General features: G+C 45.9%; 1 protein-coding gene across 1 annotated transcript in view; it reads left to right on the top strand.

Annotated features, from left to right (window-relative positions):
- polr2a (RNA polymerase II subunit A) overlaps positions 1 to 23,026 on the top strand; it is a 63,179-nt gene that overhangs the window by 18,301 nt on the left and 21,852 nt on the right. The window contains exons 10-21 of the mRNA XM_063048688.1: positions 688 to 898; positions 2,351 to 2,560; positions 2,644 to 2,812; positions 6,451 to 6,545; positions 6,634 to 6,837; positions 7,704 to 7,926; positions 10,863 to 11,046; positions 11,794 to 11,965; positions 12,838 to 12,943; positions 17,337 to 17,542; positions 18,931 to 19,155; positions 21,516 to 21,762. Of these exons, the coding sequence (XP_062904758.1) occupies positions 688 to 898; positions 2,351 to 2,560; positions 2,644 to 2,812; positions 6,451 to 6,545; positions 6,634 to 6,837; positions 7,704 to 7,926; positions 10,863 to 11,046; positions 11,794 to 11,965; positions 12,838 to 12,943; positions 17,337 to 17,542; positions 18,931 to 19,155; positions 21,516 to 21,762 (2,252 nt within the window). The remainder of the gene's footprint in view (positions 1 to 687; positions 899 to 2,350; positions 2,561 to 2,643; positions 2,813 to 6,450; positions 6,546 to 6,633; positions 6,838 to 7,703; positions 7,927 to 10,862; positions 11,047 to 11,793; positions 11,966 to 12,837; positions 12,944 to 17,336; positions 17,543 to 18,930; positions 19,156 to 21,515; positions 21,763 to 23,026) is intronic.

Genomic DNA, 23,026 nt, shown 5'->3' with positions numbered 1-23,026 from the left:
ACAGTGCAAAGGCAAAATTTTTATGAATTACAAAATAAATAATGCAAAAAAAGGGACTAATTGACTAAAAGGAGTGATGTTCATGGACCATTCAAAAATCTAATGAAGAGGAAGAAGCTGTTTCAGAATTGAGTGTGGGTTTTCAGACTTTTGTAACTCTTCTCTGAAGGTAGTAAAAGAAAAGGGTATGTCCCTAATGTTGAGGGTCCTTAATGCCACCTTCTTGACTCCCCATCATTTAATGGTATCCTTGATGGTAGAGGGTTGTGGCTGTGATGAAGCTGACTGAGTTCACAAATTCTGCAGCCTCTTGTAACCCTCCATAGCAGACAGTGGTATTACCAGTCAGAATGCTGTCCTCTGTACATCCATAGAAATTTGAAGGAGTCTGATATACCAGATTCAGTTGCTACCAACGGCTAAAGGGTGTCATTGGAATAAGTGGTCAGAGTGTACACAATTACTTAAAAGAATTGGCATTGCATTGATGAACTTTACAATTTGAAAAGCGCAAATCAATTGGTAGGAGCCAGACTGAACAGTCATGAGTGTGGGGTGCTGAAGCTGGGTCCAGTCTACACCACGGTCATTCAGCACCATGTGATGGTGCTCATGGTAGAATGAGGCATGGTACTTGGAAGAAGCAACCCTTTCACCCTCAAGCATAATGGTTGTCAATTACTGCAGTGTGACAACTCCGTACAATGCGGATTTCGATGGTGATGAGATGAATCTCCACTTGCCTCAGTCGTTGGAGACACGAGCAGAGATTCAGGAGCTAGCCATGGTACCCAGGATGATCGTCACGCCACAATCCAACAGGCCTGTCATGGGCATCGTGCAGGACACGCTGACAGCTGTGCGCAAGTTCACCAAGCGAGATGTTTTTATGAGCCGGGTAAGACTAGCTTGTTTTTAGAAATGTTAATGTTTTGGATTGATTTAGCTTTAAGCCTTCTCCATTAATTTCTCTTCTTGCCCAGTCTGTTTCCTGATTAGCAAATTGGACAGCACGGTAGCATAATTTTTAGTGTAACACTATTACAGCGCCAACAACCCAGGTTCAATTCCCACCACTCTGTACGGACTTTGTATGTTCTGCCATGACAACGTGGGTTTTCTGTGAGTGCTCAGGTTTCCTCCCGCATTCCAATGACGTACAGGTTTGTAGGTTAACGGTCATTGTGTGGGAAGGGCTGTGACAATCACTGAGATTGTGGTGGTCATAAGGTGTTGATAAGACATTGGGAGGGGCAGTAAGGTTCCAGGCGTCGTGGAAGTGAGGTATATTGCCCTCCCCCCTCACCACCTCACTGGAGAGAGCATCACACCCCACGGTACAGAGGAGATTTACTAGATGCTACCTGGATTAGAGAACAGGCTGAGCATGCTCGGGCTTTTCTCTTTGGAGCAAAGAAGGATGTATGGCCACTTGATAAGAGGCATGGATAGGGTGGACAGCCAGAGACTATTTCCCAGGGCGGAAATGGTTAATACCAGTGAACATAACTTAAAAAGTGATTGGAAGAAAATATGAGGGGGATGTCAAAGTGTGAGTGCATGGACTGCTGTGCTGGGGTGGTGGTACAGGCAGATACATTAGGGACATTTAGGAGACTCTTTAGCTAAACATGGATAATAAAATGGAGAGCTATGTGAGAGGGGTTAGGTTAAATTTGGAGTCAGTTAAAGGGTCCTGGGTTGTGATGTTCTATGTTCTACAATATGCTGTCCAGTTGATCCTCTCTCCTGTTTGTGGGATCTTTCCAAGTGACTGCACTTCAAAAGTGCTTCATTTACGGTGCAAACCATTCGTACGTCATTGCATTGTATCAGTGCAGTAGTACAAGGAAGAAGCAATAAGAGAATGCAGAATAAGATCAACTTCAAAAAAGAGGACATCTCAGCACAGGGTGAAACCTGGATCACCATTCTGCAAACGTAAAGCTGCTGAGTCTTTGCTACCAAAGAACTGCAGTTGCATCCCAGGGCAGTGAGGGATTCATTTCTATTTAGAGATGCAGCACAGTAACAGGCTTTTCTGGCTCAACGAGCCAGTGCTGCCCAATTACACCCCTGTGACCGGCAAATCTACTTATCTGTACATCTTGGACAGTGGGAGGAATCCGGAACACCTGGAGGAAATTTACAGTTCTGGGCAGAACATACAAACTCTTATAGATAGCAGTGAGAATTGAACCCAGTCACTGGTGTACCCTGCTATTACACTGTGCTTAAGGGTCTATTAATGTTGGGGTGATGTATTCGGCTTCTCTTTACACACAGTCGAGTGTTTTGTGGGGGAGAATGGATGACTGAAGTAAATTGTTGACCCTGCGGTCTGTTCCAGGGTGAGGTGATGAATCTGTTGATGCATCTCTCGACCTGGGATGGTAAGGTGCCTCAGCCATCCATCCTGAAACCTCGGCCCCTGTGGACGGGCAAACAGATCTTCACACTGGTCATCCCAGGGCACATCAACTGCATCCGGACGCACAGCACTCACCCGGATGACGAGGACAATGGTCCCTACAAGCACATCTCACCGGGAGACACCAAGGTCAGTATAAATTCAGTGAAGGGCCTTGCAGGCTTGTAAAGTGTCTGTGTTGACCTCTTTACTTCCCCCCACCTTGTGTGCAGGTGATTGTAGAGAATGGGGAGCTGATCATGGGAATCCTGTGCAAGAAGTCGTTGGGTACCTCAGCCGGATCCCTGGTACACATCACCTTCCTGGAGATGGGTCATGACATCACGAGGCTGTTCTACAGCAACATCCAGACTGTCATCAACAACTGGCTGCTGATTGAAGGTGAGATGCAGGAGAATCTGCAGGTACTGGAAGTCTTGGAACTCAGTGGGTTAGGCAGCATCTAGTAAGAGAAACAGTAGGACATGCATGGAAACTGCAATACAACTGAGGGATTTGGGAAGGCAGGTCCATAATTCCTTGAAAGTGGCATCACAGGAAGATAGGGTTGTAAAGAGAGCTTTTGGCACAATTGCCTTCATAAATTGGGAATTGGGGTGTTAAATTGGTAGCTGGGATGTTTCATTGAAGTTGCAGAAGACATTGAGGCAAAATTTGGAATATTGTGTAGAGTTCTGGTCACGTACTACAGGAAAGATACCTATAAGATTGAAAGGGTGCAGAGGAAATTTACAAGAGTGTTGCCAGAACTTGAGGTCCTGATTTGTAGGGGAAGGTTGAATAGGTCAGGACTGTAGGTCTTGGGATTATATTCCCTTTAGTGTGGAGAATGAGGGGAGGTTTGATTGAGCAGCATAGATAGGGTAAATGCAAGCGGGCATTTTCCACTGAGGTTGTGTCAGACTAGAACTAGAGGTCATAAGTTTGGGGTTAAAGGTAAAATATTTCAGGGGAACTTGAGTGGGAATCTTCTTTACTCAGCAGGTGGTGTGAGTGAAGCAAGCTGCAAGTGGATGACAGTTCGATTGCACCATTTAAGAGAAGTTTAGATAAATACATGAGGATATTAAGGACTATGGTCCAAGTGCAGGTCAATGGAACTAGACAGAATCAGTTTGCCATCGACTAGATGGGCTGAAGGGTCTGTTTCTGTGCTATAGTAGTCTAACTTTTTGGAGGGAAATGGCCAAGTCCAGATAAAGTATCTTGGCCCAAAGTGTTGACTATTTCCTTCCATAAATGCTGCCTGACCTGCTAAATTTCTGTAACGTTTTGAGGTACTCACTAAGTTGTGGCTGAGATACTTTGCCTGCACTGCAGGCATGTTCTGCTGGAAGTACTCTTATGATTTGGAAGAAAAAGGGCACTGCACCAACACCAAAACCTCATTCCAACTGTGAAGCATGGTGGAAGGAGTATCAAGACATTTTACAGGAGAATGTCAGGGTGTCATTCCATTACCTGAAGCTTAATAGTGCATAATGCAACAAGAAACAGGAGTAAATCAACAACAGAATAGTTTAACAAAAGACAATGTGTTTTGGAATGGCCAAGTCAGAGTCCAGACCTTAACCCAATTGAGATGCTATGGCATGAACTGGAACAGTTTTGTATGGAGGAATCATCTAAATTCCTCCTCCTCGTCGTACAAGTTTGATCAGCAGCTTCAGGAAACTTTTGGTAGAAGTTACTACTGTTAAAGGAGGTTCTACCAGTTACCAAATACAAGGGTTCACATACTTTTTCTATCCTAGATGGTGAATAATTAAACATTAAAGACATAAAGTTCAATAAAGATGTGAAAAGTACAATTATTTGTGATATTTAGGCAGATTGTGTTTGTCTATTATTGTGACTCAGATGAAGATCAGACCACATTTTGTAAGTATAGTAATACTATAAACCAGGTTCACATGCTTTTTCTTGCAGCTGTAGGTAAATAGTGATGAGAGTTCATGGTCTCTTCAGAAATCTGATAGCAGAGGAGAAGAAGCTGTTAAAACATTAACTGTGCCTTCAGACTTCTGTACCTCCTGCTAATGGTAGTCTAAGTCCTGCCTCTCCACTACAGACCCATCCTCTCTGGCCTCTCCTCATAGCTGTGACACACCGTACCAGTGTATCTCCTCTACACCTTCCCCAAAGCTACCTCATTCCTGGCTGCCACACTTAGAGGAGGGAAGTGGTAGTGTTCATGCGTGCACAGAATTTGTAGATGGTGTTGGAGCTGCACCTAGCCACGATGATAAGTATAGGGAGAGTGGAGCAGCAGTGTAAGTGCACATCCTTGACGTGTGCCTGTGGCCTGTGTCGATCCTCAGTGAGGAGGAGACATTGACTGCTTCTGTTGGTGATAGCTGGGCTCCACTGCAAGCTCACAGACTAAAGACAGTGGAATTGGGGCAGGGAGACTAAAGCAGTGTTTCGTTTTGTAAAGTTCTGGTCTAGAATGGAGAACCTGAAAGTGGATTTCAGAAGTGTTGTTTTCAGAAGTAGATTAAGCAAATAGTTGGGGAGGATGGTTACAGAGCTGAGGGTGGGAATTATGAGGAAGATGCTTCAAACTTGGGTGGGAAAGTCTCGTGTGCTGAGACTTGGTGTCTGCCCACACCCCTCCTTCCCTCACATGGTTGTGCTTCCATCGCAGCTGTGTAGAATCACTCTGGAGGTACAGCAATAAAGGGAGTATATTTTGCTGCTGGCTCGGGATTTTGACCCATACCAGCATTTCACTTCCTTGACATGATCTGTAACTCTGCTGATTGTTCGTGTCCTGGCAATGGAGCATGCTTTCCAGTCTGTGGGCCAAGGCTGTGAGACCTTTCCTGGATCAACAGCTTTGCTGTATCTGTTCTGACTAAAGCCATGATGCAGCATGGGATTGAATGCTGCTTCAGAATCTTTTTTTTATTCTCACTGACATTTAGTCGTGAAGCTTATTGTTTTGCAGCAGCAGTACATAAAAAGTTACCATGTTACAATATGTTTTTTAAAAGTGCAAAGCAGGAATAGTGAGGTAGTGTTCAGAAATCTGATGGCGCACGGGAGGAAGCTGTTCCTAAAATATTGACTCTGTACCCCCTGTCTGGTGGCAAAAGGAAGAGGGCATGTGCCAGATGGTGAGGGTCTTCAATGATGGCTATGAGTGATCAGTCAAGGGTGAGTGCGGTCCTCCTGTTCTGATATCTGCTGTCTGTAATACACTGATACTACATGCACAGGCAGCATGAAGGTGGTGACACAAGTAGACAGGTTGCTGAGCCAGGATTTTGGTATTGGTTTATTGTTGCGTGAAAAGCTTGCCTCGTATATTGTTCATACAGATCTGTACTCTGCCGGGAGACTGGAATGGATTGCTGGACATCGTCACTCAGGGTCACCATATAAATGTTCCCACCCCCACACCCCCGAGTGAATTTGTGCCCTTGCTCACCATTTTGAATGATATGTTTTGCACCTTGGCCTCAAAGGAATGCTGTCTCGTTCAGCTGTATCTATGTAGGATTTGAATGATAATTAGATTTGATTTTGATTTGACTGAGTTATGCTGCTCGAACACAGGAAGGCAGCACCGGGAGAGGCAAGGCCCCCAGCCGCAGGCTCCCTCTCTGACATCCCAGCTGGCCCCTTCCACACCAGTCCAGCTACTCCAATCAATGAGCAGCTCACTGATCAAGTAGCCTACAGTACCTGAAGCTCTTGGGGTAAAATTGTCTTTGGATTGTGAAAAATAAACAAATTCTACAAAGAAAAAAGCACCTTTGGTTGGCTGCCATCTTACTGGAAGTCGTTCTCAGTGATTCTATCCAAAGCAGTGAGATAATATCATAAATTTACCAGCATGTTGGTTCTCAGTACAACACCGAGAAACATTGCACAGGGCAACTTTCCTTTTCTTTTACTTTTTTTCTTTTTTGGAAAAGTGCAGAAATGTTGAAACAGGACATGATTGTTCAATCCTTTGCTCTGCTCTTCAGCATGATCCAGGCTGACATTTCACCTGTCTTGTTTTGTGGCAGGTCACACCATTGGTATTGGTGATTCTATTGCCGATGCTAAGACCTACCAAGACATTCAGAATACCATCAAAAAGGCCAAGCAAGATGTCATAGAGGTGAGCCCTATGAGTTTGCTGTGTATTGGATGGCAGTGACCTTTCTATTCCCAGTCCAGGTGTGTTAACCACTTCCCTCCAACCACAGGTCATTGAGAAAGCTCACAACAATGAGCTGGAGCCCACGCCAGGCAACACCCTGCGACAGACCTTTGAGAACCAGGTAAACCGAATCCTGAACGATGCCCGTGATAAGACTGGCTCGTCCGCCCAGAAATCCCTTTCTGAGTACAACAACTTCAAGTCCATGGTGGTCGCTGGCTCCAAAGGATCAAAAATCAACATCTCACAGGTGAGCTTTAACCAGGCTACAGGTTGGGGGCTGCGTGTGTCCCGTGCAGTCAATTCCTTGCTGCCTGTCAGTGCCTAATGCTTGGATGAAGATCCCTAGGGGTGGAGCTGTAGAATTCTCTGATGGTTATTCAAATTCCATTTATCACGCATACATGGAAACATACAGTGAAATATGCCATTTGCGTCAATAGCCGATGCAACCTTAGCTTGTTCTGGTGAGGGGGTGGAGGGGAGCTCAGAGATATCACCATACTTTCTGATACCAAAATAACATGCCTATGATGTTCAGTAGAATAACACAACAACAGCCAAACAAGCCCATTCCCTGGTCTGCCAGCCAGTCTCGCACATAGACAGGCTGCCAACGTCCAATCCCTGGGCCAAGCTTGCAGATATCAGACCTCTAACTTCCAAATACCCTGACCCCAGGACTTTGAGCTCCTGACTCAAAGCTGGAAATGGAAGGACTCGTTGACTTTCATCTTCAGTGCCTGCCAACGCAACGCTAAGGTAGCTGACCTCAACCGCAGAGTGCGCTAACCTGGTCTCTGACCTTCATCTCCTGCCCCAGCCTCTAGCTCCCCTTCATCCCTGTAACTAAACCCAATCCTTTCCCTAAATTCCAATCATACAGTGTGTTAGAAACACATCAAAGCTCCCTTTGTGTAGTCCTTTACTACAGTCCCAGGAGGTGGGCAACTTGGGTTAGATGCAGAATAAAGCTCTCTCCATTGTCCTGTCATACCACACTGCCTGAGTAAGTATAGACATGTTAAACTCAGTGAAGCTCCTTCAGTACTGTCCCATCACCCACTACTAGAATGGGTCAGCAAACGGTAACTGGACTTTGTTTCTCCACCTCAGGTTATCGCTGTGGTGGGGCAGCAGAATGTGGAGGGGAAGCGGATTCCTTTCGGCTTTAAGCACCGCACTCTGCCGCACTTCATCAAGGATGACTACGGCCCGGAGAGCAGAGGTTTTGTGGAGAACTCTTACCTGGCTGGCCTGACCCCCACTGAATTCTTCTTCCATGCCATGGGAGGCAGAGAGGGTCTGATTGATACTGCTGTCAAGACTGCTGAGACAGGTAACTCTCCCATTCACCCTTCCATTCTGAACAGTGCTCACAGGGACACATGAAATCTTAAGATTTCCACTCTGCATTGATATACAGAGAGACCTCAGTCCAGAACTCCCTGAAACTGGCAACACAAGAAGATAAGGTAGTGAAGAAAGTATATGGCATGCTTGTCTTCATCAATCATGGCATTAAATTGTGTTGCAACTGCATAAGACTTCGGTCATGCCACATTTCGAATATTTTATGCAATTCTGGTCACTGAATTACAGGAAGGATATAGAGGGTGCAGAAGAGGCTTGTATGGAGGGGGAATAAGCAATCGTCGTTTCAGACTGAGACCCTTCATTGGGACTGAAAAGGAAGGGGGCAAAAGCTGAAATAAAGTGAGGGGAGGGGGAGGAGTAGAAGTTAGGTGATGGGTTAAACCAGGTGAGGGTGAGATGGGTGGGGAGGAGGAGTAAAAGAATCTGAGAGATGATTTGTGGAAGAGGTAGAGTGCTGAAGGAGGAATCCAATAGAAGACAGTGGACCTTGGGAGAAAGGGAAGGGGTAAAAAAAATCAGAGGGTGGTGATCTCACCTGCCCATCAGCTGAGGTTCAAGATGCTGCCTGAATTGGAGAATGTTAGCCAAAGATGGAGGTTGGACCAACTTGTATTCTTTTCTCTGGATTATTGAAGGCTGAGGAGCAGCTTGTTGGAGGATTTGAACTCAATTGATTATGAATTGACTTTCTTTCTTATATCCTTCACATACATGTGCAATTTAGTCATTTGTAATAAATAATATGTACAACAGGACAGTCACTATAACATAGAAATACAATTGTATCAGCATGAATTAATCAGTCTGATGGCCTAGTGGAAGAAGCTGTCCCAAAGCCTGTTGATCCTGGCTTTTATGCTCTGGTATCATTTCCCGGATGGTAGTAGCTGGAACAGTTTGTGGTTGGAGTGACACGGGTCTCTAATGATCCTTTTTATGTACTTGTCTCTAGATGTCTTGAATAGTGGGAAGTTCACATCCACAGATGCACTGTGCTGTCCGCACCACTCTCTGCTGAGTTCTGCGATGGAGGGAAGTACAGTTCCCATACCAGGCAGTGACGCAGCCAGTCAGGATGCTCTCAATTGTGCCCCTATGGAAAGTTTTCAGGATTTCGGGGCCCATACGAAATTTCTTCAACCATCTGAGGTGAAAGGGTGCTGTTGTGCGTTTTTCACCACACAGTTGGTGTGTACAGACCACGTGGGATCCTCAGTGATGTTTATGCTGAGGAACTTAAAGCTGTTCACCCTCTCAACTCCAGATCTATTGATGTCAATAGGAATTAGCCCATCTCCATTCCTCCTGTAATCCACAACCAGCTCCTTTGCTTTTGCGACATTGAGGGAGAAGTTGTTTTCTTGACGCCACTGTATCAGGGTAATGACTTCTTCTCTGTAGACTGTTGTTCTAAGACCAATCAATGTAGGATTAGCAGATTGGAGCTGTGGCTGGTGACACACGTGGATCTACAGAGAGTAAAGGAGGGGACTTAGGGCACAGCCCTGAAGGGGTACCTGTGTTGAGGGGTAGAGGTGAGGGAGCTCACTCTTACCACCTACCGGCGATCTGACAGGAAGTCCAGGATCCAGCTGCATAAGGCATGAGGTCTCTGAGCTTCTTGCCAAGCCCGGAGGAAACTAAGGTGTTGAATGCTGAACTATAGTACAAGAACAGTTTCTCACATCCCTCTTCTCCAGATGTGCAAGGACAGTTTGTAGAGCAGTGAATATTGTGTCATCTGTTGATCGGTTATGTCAGTAGATGAATTGTTGAGAGTCCAGTGTGGGTGGCAGCATGCTGCAGATGTAGTTCTTGACCTGCCCCTCAAAGCATCTGTTTAGTGCAACAGGACGCCAGTCGTTCAAACATGTTACCTTGGTCTTTTTAGGTACAGGAACAGCGGTGGATGTTGTGAAGTAGAAGGGCACTCTCCACTGGGAGAGGGAGAGATTAAAAATGTCTGTACACACATCTGCCAGTTGTGCCGCGCACATCCTGAGTACCTGCCCTGGGATACCATCCAGTCCCGCATCTTTGCAACAGTCCACTTGTTGGAAACACCTGCATACTTCAGCCTCAGAGATGACTAAGCTGCAGGTCGCATCAGCAGCTCTTCTCGGGGGCTCAGTGTTGGCGACATTGAACGGAGCGTTAAAAAAGAGATTTGGTTCCTCTGGGAGAGAGGCTGCGATGTTGGCAGCACCACTGCATCTAGCTTTGAAGTCTGTGATGGTGTGCAGGCCTTGTCATAAGCTGCATGTGCTGTTGGTGGAGAGTTGTGTCTGGATCTTGTCCCTGCATTGTCGTTTTGCTGCCTTGATGACTTTGCATAGATCGTAGCTGCATTTCTTGAGATTTATGAAATTCAAGAGGTATTTATAGAAAGTGTTTTTCAGGGTAGAAATGTTAAATACTAAAGGTTTAAGATGGTGGGGAAAGCTTAAAGGAGATGTGCAGAAGTTTTTATAACAGATTTATAACATGCTGCCGGGGAGGTGGTGGAAGCACATATATATGATGGCATTTGGACAGGCAGGAAATGGAAGATCGGGCCATGTGCAAATAATAAGTTTTATTGACACTTGAGAGAGTCTGCAGGTGCTGGAAATCTTGAGCAACACAAAATGCTGGAGGAGTACAGCAAGTCAGGCAGCACCTTTGGAGGGGAATATTCTGTGCCGAGATACTTCATGTCATCTCCTGTTCCCCTCCACAGATGCTGCCTGACCTGAGTTTCTCCAGCATTGAGTTTAGATTAACAGTCATTGCGTGCCAAATGGCCTATTGTGGTACAAGGTCTCACAACATTCCCTCTCACAGCTGATACCACAGCCTGGAGTTAGGCTGCCAGTTTCCAGATGAAGTGTTGACAGTGGGTTTCCACCTCCTCACCAGGTTACATCCAGAGACGTCTGATCAAGTCCATGGAGTCTGTGATGGTGAAGTACGATGCAACTGTGCGGAACTCTATTAATCAGGTGATCCAGCTGCGGTACGGGGAGGATGGGCTGGCAGGAGAGAATGTGGAATTCCAGAACCTGGCATCAGTGAAGCCATCCAACAAAGCCTTCGAGAAGAAGTAAGCAAATTCATTTCTTCCATGGAGTCACAGCAGAGAAACGGGCCCTTCAGCCCATCTAGTCCATGCCAGCCTGGTTTTCTGCCTCATCCCATTCACATGCACCTTGATCACAGCCTTACATACCCCTTCCATTTACTTATCCAGACTTCTCTAGATGTTGAAACCAAACCCATGTCCACCACTTCTCCTGGCAGCTCGTTCTACATTCACTTCTTTCTGAAGAAATTCACCCTTGGGTTCCCCTCAAGTATTCCCATTAAACATTTCACTTTTCACCCTTAACTTATGACATCTAGTTCTAGTCTCACCCAATCTCAGGGGCTAAAACCAATATGCATTTACCTTGTCTATACCATCATAATTTTGTATACCTGTATCAAATCTCCCCTCATTTTCCTACACTCTATGGAATAAAGTCCGAACACATTCAGCCTTTACTTAAACTTGGGTTCTCAAGTCCAGGAAACATTTTTGTAATTTTTATCAGTACTATTTCAATCTTACTGATATTTCTCCAGTAATAGTATCAGAATCCTGTTTATTATCACAGACTTTAGTTGTGAAATTTGTTTCGTGGCAGCAGTAGTCCAGTTATCTACACTTGATAAAAAGTGCTGGGGATCCTGAGGGAGGCCGAAGGGTTAAAACCGAACCGGTCTGAGTCTGTGTGTAGCCTGTTCCATGCCAGGTCTCCGAGGTCACTGGGCAAAGCTCTTGGCCTGTCATCATCTTGTTCTCTGACAGGTTCAAGCTGGAGTACACTAATGAGCGAAGTCTGCGCAGGACCCTGCAGGAGGACATTGTCAAGGAGATCCTTAGTAATGCTGCCATCCAGAATGAGCTGGAGGTGGAGTTTGAGAAGATGAAGGAAGACAGGGAGGTTCTGAGAGCAGTCTTCCCCACTGGAGACAGCAAGGTAGGACGGTTAACAGTTCCACTAGGCTGTGTGTGGTTCCACTGCATTCTCCTGGAATCTCAAAGTTATACATAGTGAAGTGCAGACCATCCTGATGAGCTGATGAACATTTTGTTTCAATGTATCTTGTCCTGAGCTGCACTGGAAGTGTGGATTGCTCGGACATCTGAGGCTTGAGCTGCAGCACAGCTCAGGGCCATAGGCATCTGAAACAAGGCAGCACTTCATTCATATGAAAAGCCATCAGGGTCATTTATTGCATCCGGCTCTCCTCTTCTATCAGTGAGATCCATTGCAGATTGGAGGACTACTCTTTCATGCATTTTCACTCTGTCCACTGTAATAGATGGGATCTCCCTCTGAGCAGCATTATAATTCCACTTTCTTATTCCTACACTGACATGTCTGTCCAGAATCTCTTCTACTTCCACGTCGAGGCCAGTTGCAGGTTGGAGAAGCAACACCTCAAATTCAGTCTGGATAGTCTCAAAGCTGATGGCATTTCTCTAACTTCCAGTAACCCACCCTGCCCACCTTGTTTTCCCTTGTCCCTCTGCTGCTCTGCCTCCCCTTTATTCTATGGTCTTTACTGTCCTCTCCTGTCAGCCCTCTTCCTCTCACTTTTCACTTCCCAGCTTCTGGTATCACTTTTTGCTCCCCACCCCATCTTCTTGCTCACCTGAATTCACCTGTCGCCTGCCAGCTTGTGCTCCTCCACCCACTCTCTTGTTCTGGCATCTGTCCTCTTCCATCCAGCCCTGATGAAGGGTCTCAGCCCAAAATGTGTACTATTCATGGCCTGCTGAGTCCCTCCAGTGTTTAGTGTGAGATTGGTTTACTTGCTGTTGACCTCTCCTCCCTCTGGCCTTCAGGTGGTTCTTCCCTGCAACCTGCTGCGGATGATCTGGAATGCCCAGAAAATCTTCCACATCAACACAAGAACGGCGACCGACCTGCACCCCATTCGTGTGATTGAAGGTCAGTTCTGGCTGAGTGACAGATACTGCTCACATTCTCCCCACACCCCTAATAGAATGCAGAACAGTATAACAGTCAAGGCCCTTTGCCCCATAATGCTGTGCTGACCTTTCCCATACTTCAACCGCCTTAAAAGTATCTCCTTCATATTAGCCATAGCCTCCACGGGGGGGCAGGGAGATGAAATCTGGCTATCCATTCTATTTATCCCACTAATAATCTAGTATTCATTTATCAAATCACCTCTCATCCTCCTTCCTTTACAAAGAGAAAAGTCTTAGCTTGCTCAACCTATCCTTGTAGGATATGCTCTCTAATCCAGGCAGCATCCTGTTAAATTTCATCTGCGCACTCTCTAAAGCTTTTACTGAACATAATATTCCAAATGAGGTCTAACCAGTGTTTTATAGAGCTGCAACATTACCTCGTGGCTCTTGAACTCAATCCTCTAATGAAAGCCAGCGCACCATATGCCTTCCTAACAGCACTGTCAACTTGTGTGGCATTTTTGAGGGATCTATGGACATGGACCCAAGATGCCTCTTCACACTGCTAAGAATCCTGCCATTAGCCCTGTATTCTGCCTTGAAATTCAACTTTCCAAAGTATATCACTTCACACTTTTCTGAATTGAACTGCATCTGCTCCTTCTTAAGCCAGCCCTGCCTCCTGACAATGTCCCATTGTAACCTTAACTATTCACAACATCAACAATCATCTGCAAACTTACCACTTCTGCATCCAAGTCATTTATAAAAATCACAAAGAGCAGTAGCCTCAGAGTGGTCCCTGCAGAACACCTCTGGTTATTGACCTCAGGGTATTAACCTTCATTGTCCCTCTGTTCAAAGTTTGGGTCCGAGTTTATGGATGTTGGCTCTTTATTAGCCAAGGTTCAGAGCTCAGCCTCAGGGATACATGCAACCACATGAGCTCTGGTCAACATGCTGCAGAGCTCATAACGTGTGAGTGACAATGCAGAGGATGTGTTGCTATGTGTGGGCAGGAGTGGGCATGGCTTTCTTTGGAATGAAGCTGGCTGGTGAAATATTTAACCCGTAGTTACAATGGAGAAAAGTTATCCCAGACATCACAGGGTAACCAACGTGGACTTACCCTGGCATTGGGTCACTGGGGGAAAAGATTAACTGACGTGGTACGATTGGAGTTTCTAATTGTATGGAGCTCGCTGCCTGTAGGGTGACAAACCAGAGTTTTTCTCTTTATAAAGTGAATAAAACTGCAGATGCTGGAAGAACTCAGTCACCCAGCTTCTGGGGTAAGGAACCAACTGAATATTTTGGGTTGTCCTCACTACCCCAGTACATTACTTTATCTTGTCACAGATTGGTTTCTCCTATCCTGTTTCCCTCTCCCACTTACCAAGTGCCTGAATAAGCCTTGACTTGCAGTTGAGCTGGAAACAGGCAATGGGAACTGACCCAGAGTAACCCAGGTTTCGGCCAGTGAGGGGAAGGGTGCGCCCTAAATTTAACAGAAAAACAAATTGTGCAGAGGATACGGAGGCTTGCAGAGGGATACAGATAGATTAAGTGAGTGGGCAAGGGCACAACATTGGTAAATACAAAATCATCTATTTTGAAATGAAAAACAGAAGATCAGATTACTTAAATGAAAGGTTGCAGCATACCTTGTGCAGAACGTCTCGTGCTTATGCATGAATCGCAAGAGATTGGTTTGCAGGAGCAACAGGTTATCGAGAAGGCAAATGGAATGGTGCCTTTCATTGCTGGACAGAATGAATTTAAGCAAAGAGATTATCCTACAACTGTACAAGGTATTGGTGAGGTTGGACCTGGTGTACTGTGTACAGATCTTCCTTCCTTGTTTAAGGAAAGATGTACTGACTTTGGAGTCAGCGCAGAAGTAGTTCACCAGGTTAGTTCTGGAGGTCGGGGTGTTAACCTATGAGAAGAGATTAAGTTGCCTGGGACAATACTCACTGGAATTCAGAAGATTGAGAGGGAACCTTATTCCTATTCTTGTGCCTAGACTGCATTTTGGGAAATCTGATCACTAACAGTCTTGCTCCTAACTGCATACAGACAGGCTAAAGAGCAAGGCTCCAGAGATTAGGAAACCAAAGAGATGGTCATGGGAGGCAGAGGAGCAGCTACGAGTCAATGGACTGGACTGTGTTCAAGGGCTCACCAGAGGATCTGAACCAATCCACCACGTTTGTCACGGATTTAATAAAAACAGTTGGCGACAAGTGTTCCCCGCAATATCATTCAGTCTTCCCCAACCACAAGATCCAGCTCAACCATGAGGTGTGCAATCTGCTGAGGGCCAGGTCAGTAGCATTCAGATCTGGTGACCAAGTAAAATGCAGGGTCCTGATGGGTCTCCAGAAAGCCATCTCACATGCAATGTGGCAATTCTAGGACAAACTTGAAACACTGAAGGATGCTCGATAGATGTTTCAGGACTTGAATGTTACCACCACCCACAAAGTGAACCAAGCAACATATTTGACAACAAGGTTTTGCTCCCAGATGAGATCAATGTCTTTGATGCTCACTTTGACAGTCAAAGCATGGAGGCAGCTTTACAACCTCCAACAACCCCTGATGAATCTGATTTCAGTCTCTGAGGCTGAGATGAAGGCATCCTTCATGATGGTGAACCCACGGAAAGCATCCAGCCTAGGCATGGTGACTAGCTGAGTACTAAATATCTATGTTAATCAACTGGCTGGAGTGTTCACTGATATCTTTAAACCTCTCTTTGGCAGACTGAGGTACCCACCAGCTTCAAAGCAGGCTTCAATTTACCAGTGCCAACGAACAAAGTGGTAGCCTGTTTTAATGACTGTTGCCCAATTGAACTCCCATCCACGGTAATGAATTGCTTTGAGAGGTTGGTGATATCAGCTCCTGAGAAGCAACTTGGGTCCACTCCAATTTATAACAGGTCAACAGCAGATGATATTTCATTGGCTCCTCACTCAATTCTGGAACATCTAGACAGCAAAGGTGTATATAACTGCAGCTTGACATTCGATACTGTCATCCCCTCAAAACTAAACAATAAGTTTGGCCTCAATACCTTGTAGATTCTCCATTTCCTCACTTGTAAGCCCCTGTCAGTTCGTATTGGCAATATCTCGATAATCTCCATCAGCACGGGCACTACCTTGGTTCCCTGCTTTGTCACTTTATGCCTAGCACAACTCCAGTGCCGTATTCAAATTTGTTTAACACCACCACTCAAGTTGTCAAATCAAAGGTGGTGATGAATCAGCATATAGGAGGGAGGTGGAAGATCTGGCTGAGTGGTGCCATAACAACCCTCGCTCATTGTCAACAAGCTGATTATTGATATCAGGAGGAGGAAACCAGTGGTCCGTAAGACCATTCTCATCAGGAGTCAGAGGTGGAGAGGGTCAGCAGTTTTAAACTCCATTCCTGAGGAGCTGTGCTGGGTCCAGCACGCAAGTGCCATTATGAAGAAAGCACAGCAGCACCTCTACTTAGAAGTTTGCAAAGATTTGACACATCAGAGTTTTAGATGACAACTTGTATAGATGTATATCAGAGTATATTGACTGGTTGTATCACGACCTAATATGGGTCCACCAATGCCTTTGAAGGGAAAATCCTACAGAAAAGTAGTGGATACAGCCCAGTCCATCGCAGGTAAAGCCCTCCCCACCATTGAGCACATCTTCACGAAGTGCTGTGCATCCATCAGGACCTCCACCACACAGGACACATGCTCTTCTGATTGCTACCATCAGGAAGATGGTACAGGGGCCTTGGGACTCACCACCTGGTTCACTTGCCCCATCACTGAACTGTTCCCATAACGTACTGACTCCTCATTTCGTATTCTTTATTGCTTATTATTATTTTCTTTTTGCATTTGCACAGCTTATCTTTTGCACATTGATTCTATTGTGTTTTGTGTATTTACTGTGAATGTTCGCAAGAAAATGAATCTCAGGTTTGTGTGTGGTGACATATATGTACTTTGATAAGGAATTTACTGAAAAGAAAACTATAAAATTATGAAAGGGACTGATAGAGGCAGGAAAGTTCTTTCCACTAGTAGGTAACACCAGAACTAGGGGACATAGCCTTAAGGTTCAAGGGAGTAGATTTACGTCAGAGATGAAGATAAACTGTTTTTCCCAGAGTACTGAATCTGGAATTCTCTGTTAATCTTATTAAATACATTTAAGGCACAGTTTGTAGATCTTTGTACTACAGGGGAATTAGGGTTCTGCAAAAAGGCGGGAAGGTGGAGCCAGATCAGTCATGATCTTATTGACCGGTGGAGCAGACTCGACAGTCCAGATGGCTGACTCCTACTCCTGCTTGGGTTCTTAGCTGTGCTGCACCATCCCAGAAGCTGCTCTTTGTCTCCCCAGGTGTGAAGGAGCTGAGTAAGAAGCTGATCATTGTTAACGGTGATGACCCCCTCAGCCGGCAGGCCCAGGAAAATGCAACGCTGCTCTTCAACATCCACCTGCGCTCCACTCTCTGCAGCCGCCGCATGACCGAGGAGTTCCGCCTCACCAGCGAGGCCTTCGAGTGGCTGCTGGGGGAAATAGAGGCCAAGTTCAACCAGTCCATTGTAAGTACCTTGCCTGTCCCTGGCATCTTTTTTCCTATGCTTTAGTGTAAGGGATGGGTGTGTGGCCAGATCTCCTCTCCACTTGTTCCCACCTCAGCAGTGAGTGAGAGCAGTGCATGCCAGCTCTAATGTAGCTCACCTCCACGTGCCCAAGCTGTGTTGTTTTTTTTCAGTTCTTTCATACATCAGAAATGTTCCAAATAGCGGGAGAGTTTAGGACCAGAAGGCACAGCCTCAGAATAGAAGGGTGTCCCTTCAGAACAGATGAGGATGAATGCCTTTAGCCAAAGGGTAGTGTATTTGGGATTCATTGCCACCAACAACCATGGTGGCCATTGGTTATATTTAAAGTGGAAGTTCCTGATTAGTAAGGTCATCGAAGGTTACGGGGAGAAGGAACAAGAGTGGGGTGAGAGGGATAATAAGTCAGCCATGATCAAACGGTGGAGCAGACTTGATGAGCCAAATTACCTAATTCTGCTCCTCTATCTTCTGGCTTTAAATGCACCAGTTGGAGAGTTACTCAAATGTTTAAGCCCAAGTTCCATTGGTTTTTTTGAGAAGGAGGGATTTCAAGGTTCCCACTGCCCTCCTGTCAGAAAAATGCCATACACCAGCTGGGTTTCAGTCTCCTGGCTGTGGCTTCCTTATTCTGGTTCCACTCTCCCTGCATTCCTCTTCCCCCACTGCCCCCTTTGGTCTCCTCCTCTGTCTTGAACACTTTAATCACCAGAACACCTCAAAAGTTCATCCATAAATCATATCTGTTCAGTAATGTGTTGGAATACTTAGCACAAGTTGGTATTCCACCCAGTCTGTCTGTTTATATAGCCTTCAGTGACTAAATTCCTTGCACTTCCCTCTGCTCTTAGTTTGGCCTCTTAATTTAACCCTGTCAGACCCACCAGGGTCGGTTTGGTGGCCAGCCTGTTACTCCTTTCTCCCCTCCTACACCAATGTCTCTAATATAAAACATAGTCCATTTTGTATCAGTAACTTCCACCATGCTGCTCTAGAGTCTGAAGATATTCTTCCTGGGGGAAGAAGTTGTGTAGGGGGCTAGGGTACATCGGTTTCTTAAAGGGTTATGGGACAGATAACTGCAGACATGTTCTCTCTTGCCTTTGCTGCCTAAGTCTCAGTCTTCCCCTCGAACTGGATTGTGCGTTACCTGTGTTTCATTGGTGAGATAAGTCACTAGTACTTGTAAAAGCCCACATGTAAGAGCTGGTGGATTGGTTGGGGCAGGAGCATGAAAGATGTATGGGCCAATGCTGAGTGTGGCTGTGTGGTTTGTGTGGGATGGTTTGCAGTGAATCACTGTCCTTGCCTAGCAATAGCAGGGTTTATGCATGTAGAATGCTAATGTTTCTCTCACTGCCCTCCAGGCCCACCCTGGGGAGATGGTGGGTGCTCTGGCTGCCCAGTCGCTGGGAGAGCCTGCCACTCAGATGACCCTGAACACCTTTCACTATGCCGGTGTGTCAGCCAAGAACGTCACCCTGGGTGTTCCACGTCTGAAAGAGCTGATCAACATTTCAAAGAAGCCCAAGACGCCCTCACTCACTGTCTTCTTGCTGGGACAGTCTGCCAGGGACGCTGAACGTGCCAAGGTATGTGACGCAGTGGGGTTAGAGAGGAGAAAACTCTTCAGTGTTGTGAACCTTTGGTAATATTTTCCCCAGCGGCCTGTGGAGAGGTCAATATGAACACTCAGTGGAAAAGGAAGGTGAATACAGGGTCAGTGGCAGAATTCTCAGTGTGGAGAACAGGAATATTGGGGTCCACATCCATAGATCCTTCAAAGATGCCTTACAAGTTAAATGCGTGGTTAAGAAGGCATATGGCATGTTGGGCTTCATTAGTTGGGGAATTGAGCTCAAGAACCGTGAAGTAATGTTGCAGCTCTGTAAAACCCTGGTTGGACCTCACTTGGAGTGTTGTGTTCAGTTCTGGTTGCCTCATTGTAGGAAGGATGTGGAAGCTTTAAGGATGGTGTACAGGATATTTCCCAGGATGCTGCCTGAATTAGAGAGCATGGCTTATAAAGATAGGTTGAGTGAACTAGGGCTTCACTCTTTGGAGCGAAGGAGAATGAGAGGTGACTGGAGGTGTACAAGATGATGTATGTGCCAGTGATATTAAGCTGGATTCTGATAGTGAACTGCCAGACTTTTTCCCCAGGGCAGAAAAGGCTAATACAAGGAGCATAACTCAGGCAAGTTTGGGAGGAAATCAGAGCTTGTTTCTTTTTTTTTTAAACACAGTGTTGCATGTGTGGAATGTGCTGCCAGAGGTGTTGACGTTAGGGACATTTAAGAAACTCTTAGACACATGGAGGGTAGTGTAGGAGGGAAAAGTTAGAGTAGATTAAAAAGGTCAGCACAGTGTTGCAGACCAAATGTACTGTGCTGTCATGTTCTCTGTGCTGTAGGGATAGGATTAAGTGGAGTGGATGAGGTAAGAGTTGAGCCAAGATCATGTGAATGGTGATGTGGGATGGAGCAGTTTCAGTCTGCTGTGCATGGTTAATTAAAGCCTCCAGGGTTGGGGAAGCTTTGCCTGTGTGAGGCACCATTGTAGTCCTGGAGGTGTGCTGCATGGCTCGAGACAGACTGAAACTACTCCTCCCTCAGGGAGTGTCATCGCAATTAACTGGACTCCTTCCTCATTCTTTATTTACCAGTGCACAAGGAAAACAACCTGACCCCGTCACCAAACTGCTCTTAACCCTGAACAAAATGCCAGTTTTATACAGAAATTGACCGATTGGTAATCTTGTATATGTTCCAATTCCTTATTTGCATAATCAGTCTCTAATCACACTAAGCTCATGGAATCTCCACATTAAAGGCAATATACTTGAGAATTAGTAAAATAACTGTCCTTTAGTAAGTGTCACTTTGGATTGCATCCTTGTCTCGATGTGCTAAATGGCTCCGGTCCCTTGCGTTGTGAAGCTATGCTTTTCATAGAAACATAGAAACATAGAAAATAGGTGCAGGAGTAGGCCATTCGGCCCTTCGAGCCTGCACCGCCATTTATTATGATCATGGCTGATCATCCAACTCAGAACCCAGCCTTCCCTCCATACCCCCTGACCCCTGTAGCCACAAGGGCCATATCTAACTTCCTTTTAAACATAGCTAATGAACTGGCCTCAACCACCAATGAGGAAGTCTGCAGATGCTGGAAATCCAAACCACACAAAATGCTGGAGGAACACAGCAGGCCAGACAGCATTTATGGAAAAGAGTACAGTTGACATTTTGAGCCAAGACCCTTCAGCAGGACTGGAGAAAAAAAAATGATGGAGTTAGATGTTGCTATACTTTTCAAAGACCTTTCCTTGGGTTGACTGGATGCTGTCTGTAAAGTATCCTTGCCTAGACATTGTCTTAACCCTTGCCTTCCCACAGCCTCAACAGTAGCTGTGACAGATTCCACCATTCAAAGGGTAATCAAGGCAGTTTTCCCCATTGCTATCCCCACCCAAGTCATGATCAGATTTTTTTTTTTTTAGGGAGCTAGCACTGTAACAGACCCATCTGGCCCGACAAGCCTGCACTGTCCAATTAATTTACTAACCCGTATGGGAGGAAACTGGAGCACCGGGAGGAAGATGCATGCTGTCATACTCCTTTGTATGTTTGCATGAATGTACAGACAGCAGCAGGAATTATACCTGGGATACTGGTGCTGTGCCAACCACTATCCCAGCCGTGCTGCCCCTAAGGAATTGTTTTTCTGGTATTGCAGCTTGTGGGTGCTTGCTGTGCATATTGACAGCATTGTACTTGAACAGATACCCCCTTTAGAAGAGCCTGAGGTGGTGGAGTATACTGTGGGTGAATCACTATCCCACCCAGGGTGGGGTGGGGTAGTGGACTCCACTGTCCGAACCAGCATCCTACCCTCATCCCCACGTTGCCGGACAGGGTACCCTCTGTGCTGACGAGTGTCGGTCTTGCAGGACATCCTTTGTCGCCTGGAACACACCACGCTGAGGAAAGTCACTGCCAATACAGCCATCTATTACGACCCAGATCCCCAGAATACAGTGGTGTCTGAGGACCAGGAGTGGGTCAACGTCTACTATGAGATGCCGGACTTTGACGTGACGCGCATCTCCCCCTGGCTGCTGCGCATCGAGCTGGACCGGAAGCATATGACCGACCGGAAACTGACCATGGAGCAAATCGCTGAGAAAATCAATGCTGGTGAGATTAGCTTTATTTTTCACATGTACTGTACATTGAAACATACAATGCCCAACACAGTCCAAGGTTGTGCAGGGGACAGCCAACATTCAGCACTCACGACTTACTAACCCTAACCCACACATCTATGGAATAGCCTGTAAACCGGAGCCTCAGAGGAAACCCACATGGTCACGGGGTGAACGTACAAACGCCTTGCGAACCGCGGTGGGAATTGAATCCGGTTGCCTGGTACTATAAAGCATTACCATGTCACCTTCAGTCTCTCCAATCCTTGCTGCACTTTTTGAGTCACTGATGCGCAGTGCAGGGTTCCTGCCTTCACCCTCTCCCTTTGTTCCCATGCCCACCAACACAGCATGCCCTTTCTCCAGCTTCTCTGAGGAGCTGTCTGCATTTGATGGTAACCCTAGCAACTTGTGTTGCTGCTGACTGCAGTCTCCTGTCCACCACCTCCAGTTTTCACTCCTTGCTTCCTGACTGACCGTTGCATCCTCTCCCAATTCTGCAGAGATGCAGATTTTTGATAAGCAAAGAGTAAAAGGTTACTGGGATAAGATGGAAATGCCAAGTTAGGTTTACAGCTAGATCCTTCAATGTAAGCAGGGTGAGGGTTTGACCCCCCCCCCACTCCTGGAATAATACAGATGCCTTTAATTGGTGTGGTAGAGAATCTAATTTCTTGGTTTAGAACTAATATATGTGGCTACTGTCATGGTCAGTCTGCCTGGCACTTACCATAGAAACCATAGAAACTACAGCACAGAAACAGGCCCTTTGGCCCTTCTTGGCTGTGCCGAACCATTTTCTGCCGAGTCCCACTAACCTGCACAAGGACCATATCCCTCCATACACCTCCCATCCATGTATCTGTCCAATTTATTCTTAAACGTTAAAAAAGAACCCGCATTTACCACCTCGTCTGGCAGCTCATTCCATACTCCCACCACTCTGTGTGAAGAAGCCCCCCCTAATGTTCGCTTTAAACTTTTCCCCCCTCACCCTTAACCCATGTCCTCTGGTTTTTTTCTCCCCTTGCCTCAGTGGAAAAAGCCTGCTTGCATTCACTCTATCTATACCCATCATAATTTTATATACCTCTATCAAATCTCCCCTCATTCTTCTACGCTCCAGGGAATAAAGTCCTAACCTATTCAACCTTTCTCTGTAACTGAGTTTCTCAAGTCCTGGCAACATCCTTGTAAACCTTCTCTGCACTCTTTCAACTAATTTATATCCTTCCTGTAATTTGGTGACCAAAACT

The sequence above is a fragment of the Mobula hypostoma genome, chromosome 5 (genome assembly GCF_963921235.1).
Source record: "Mobula hypostoma chromosome 5, sMobHyp1.1, whole genome shotgun sequence".
Lineage (NCBI taxonomy): Eukaryota > Metazoa > Chordata > Chondrichthyes > Myliobatiformes > Myliobatidae > Mobula > Mobula hypostoma.
This window is presented reverse-complemented; position numbering and strand designations above follow the sequence as displayed.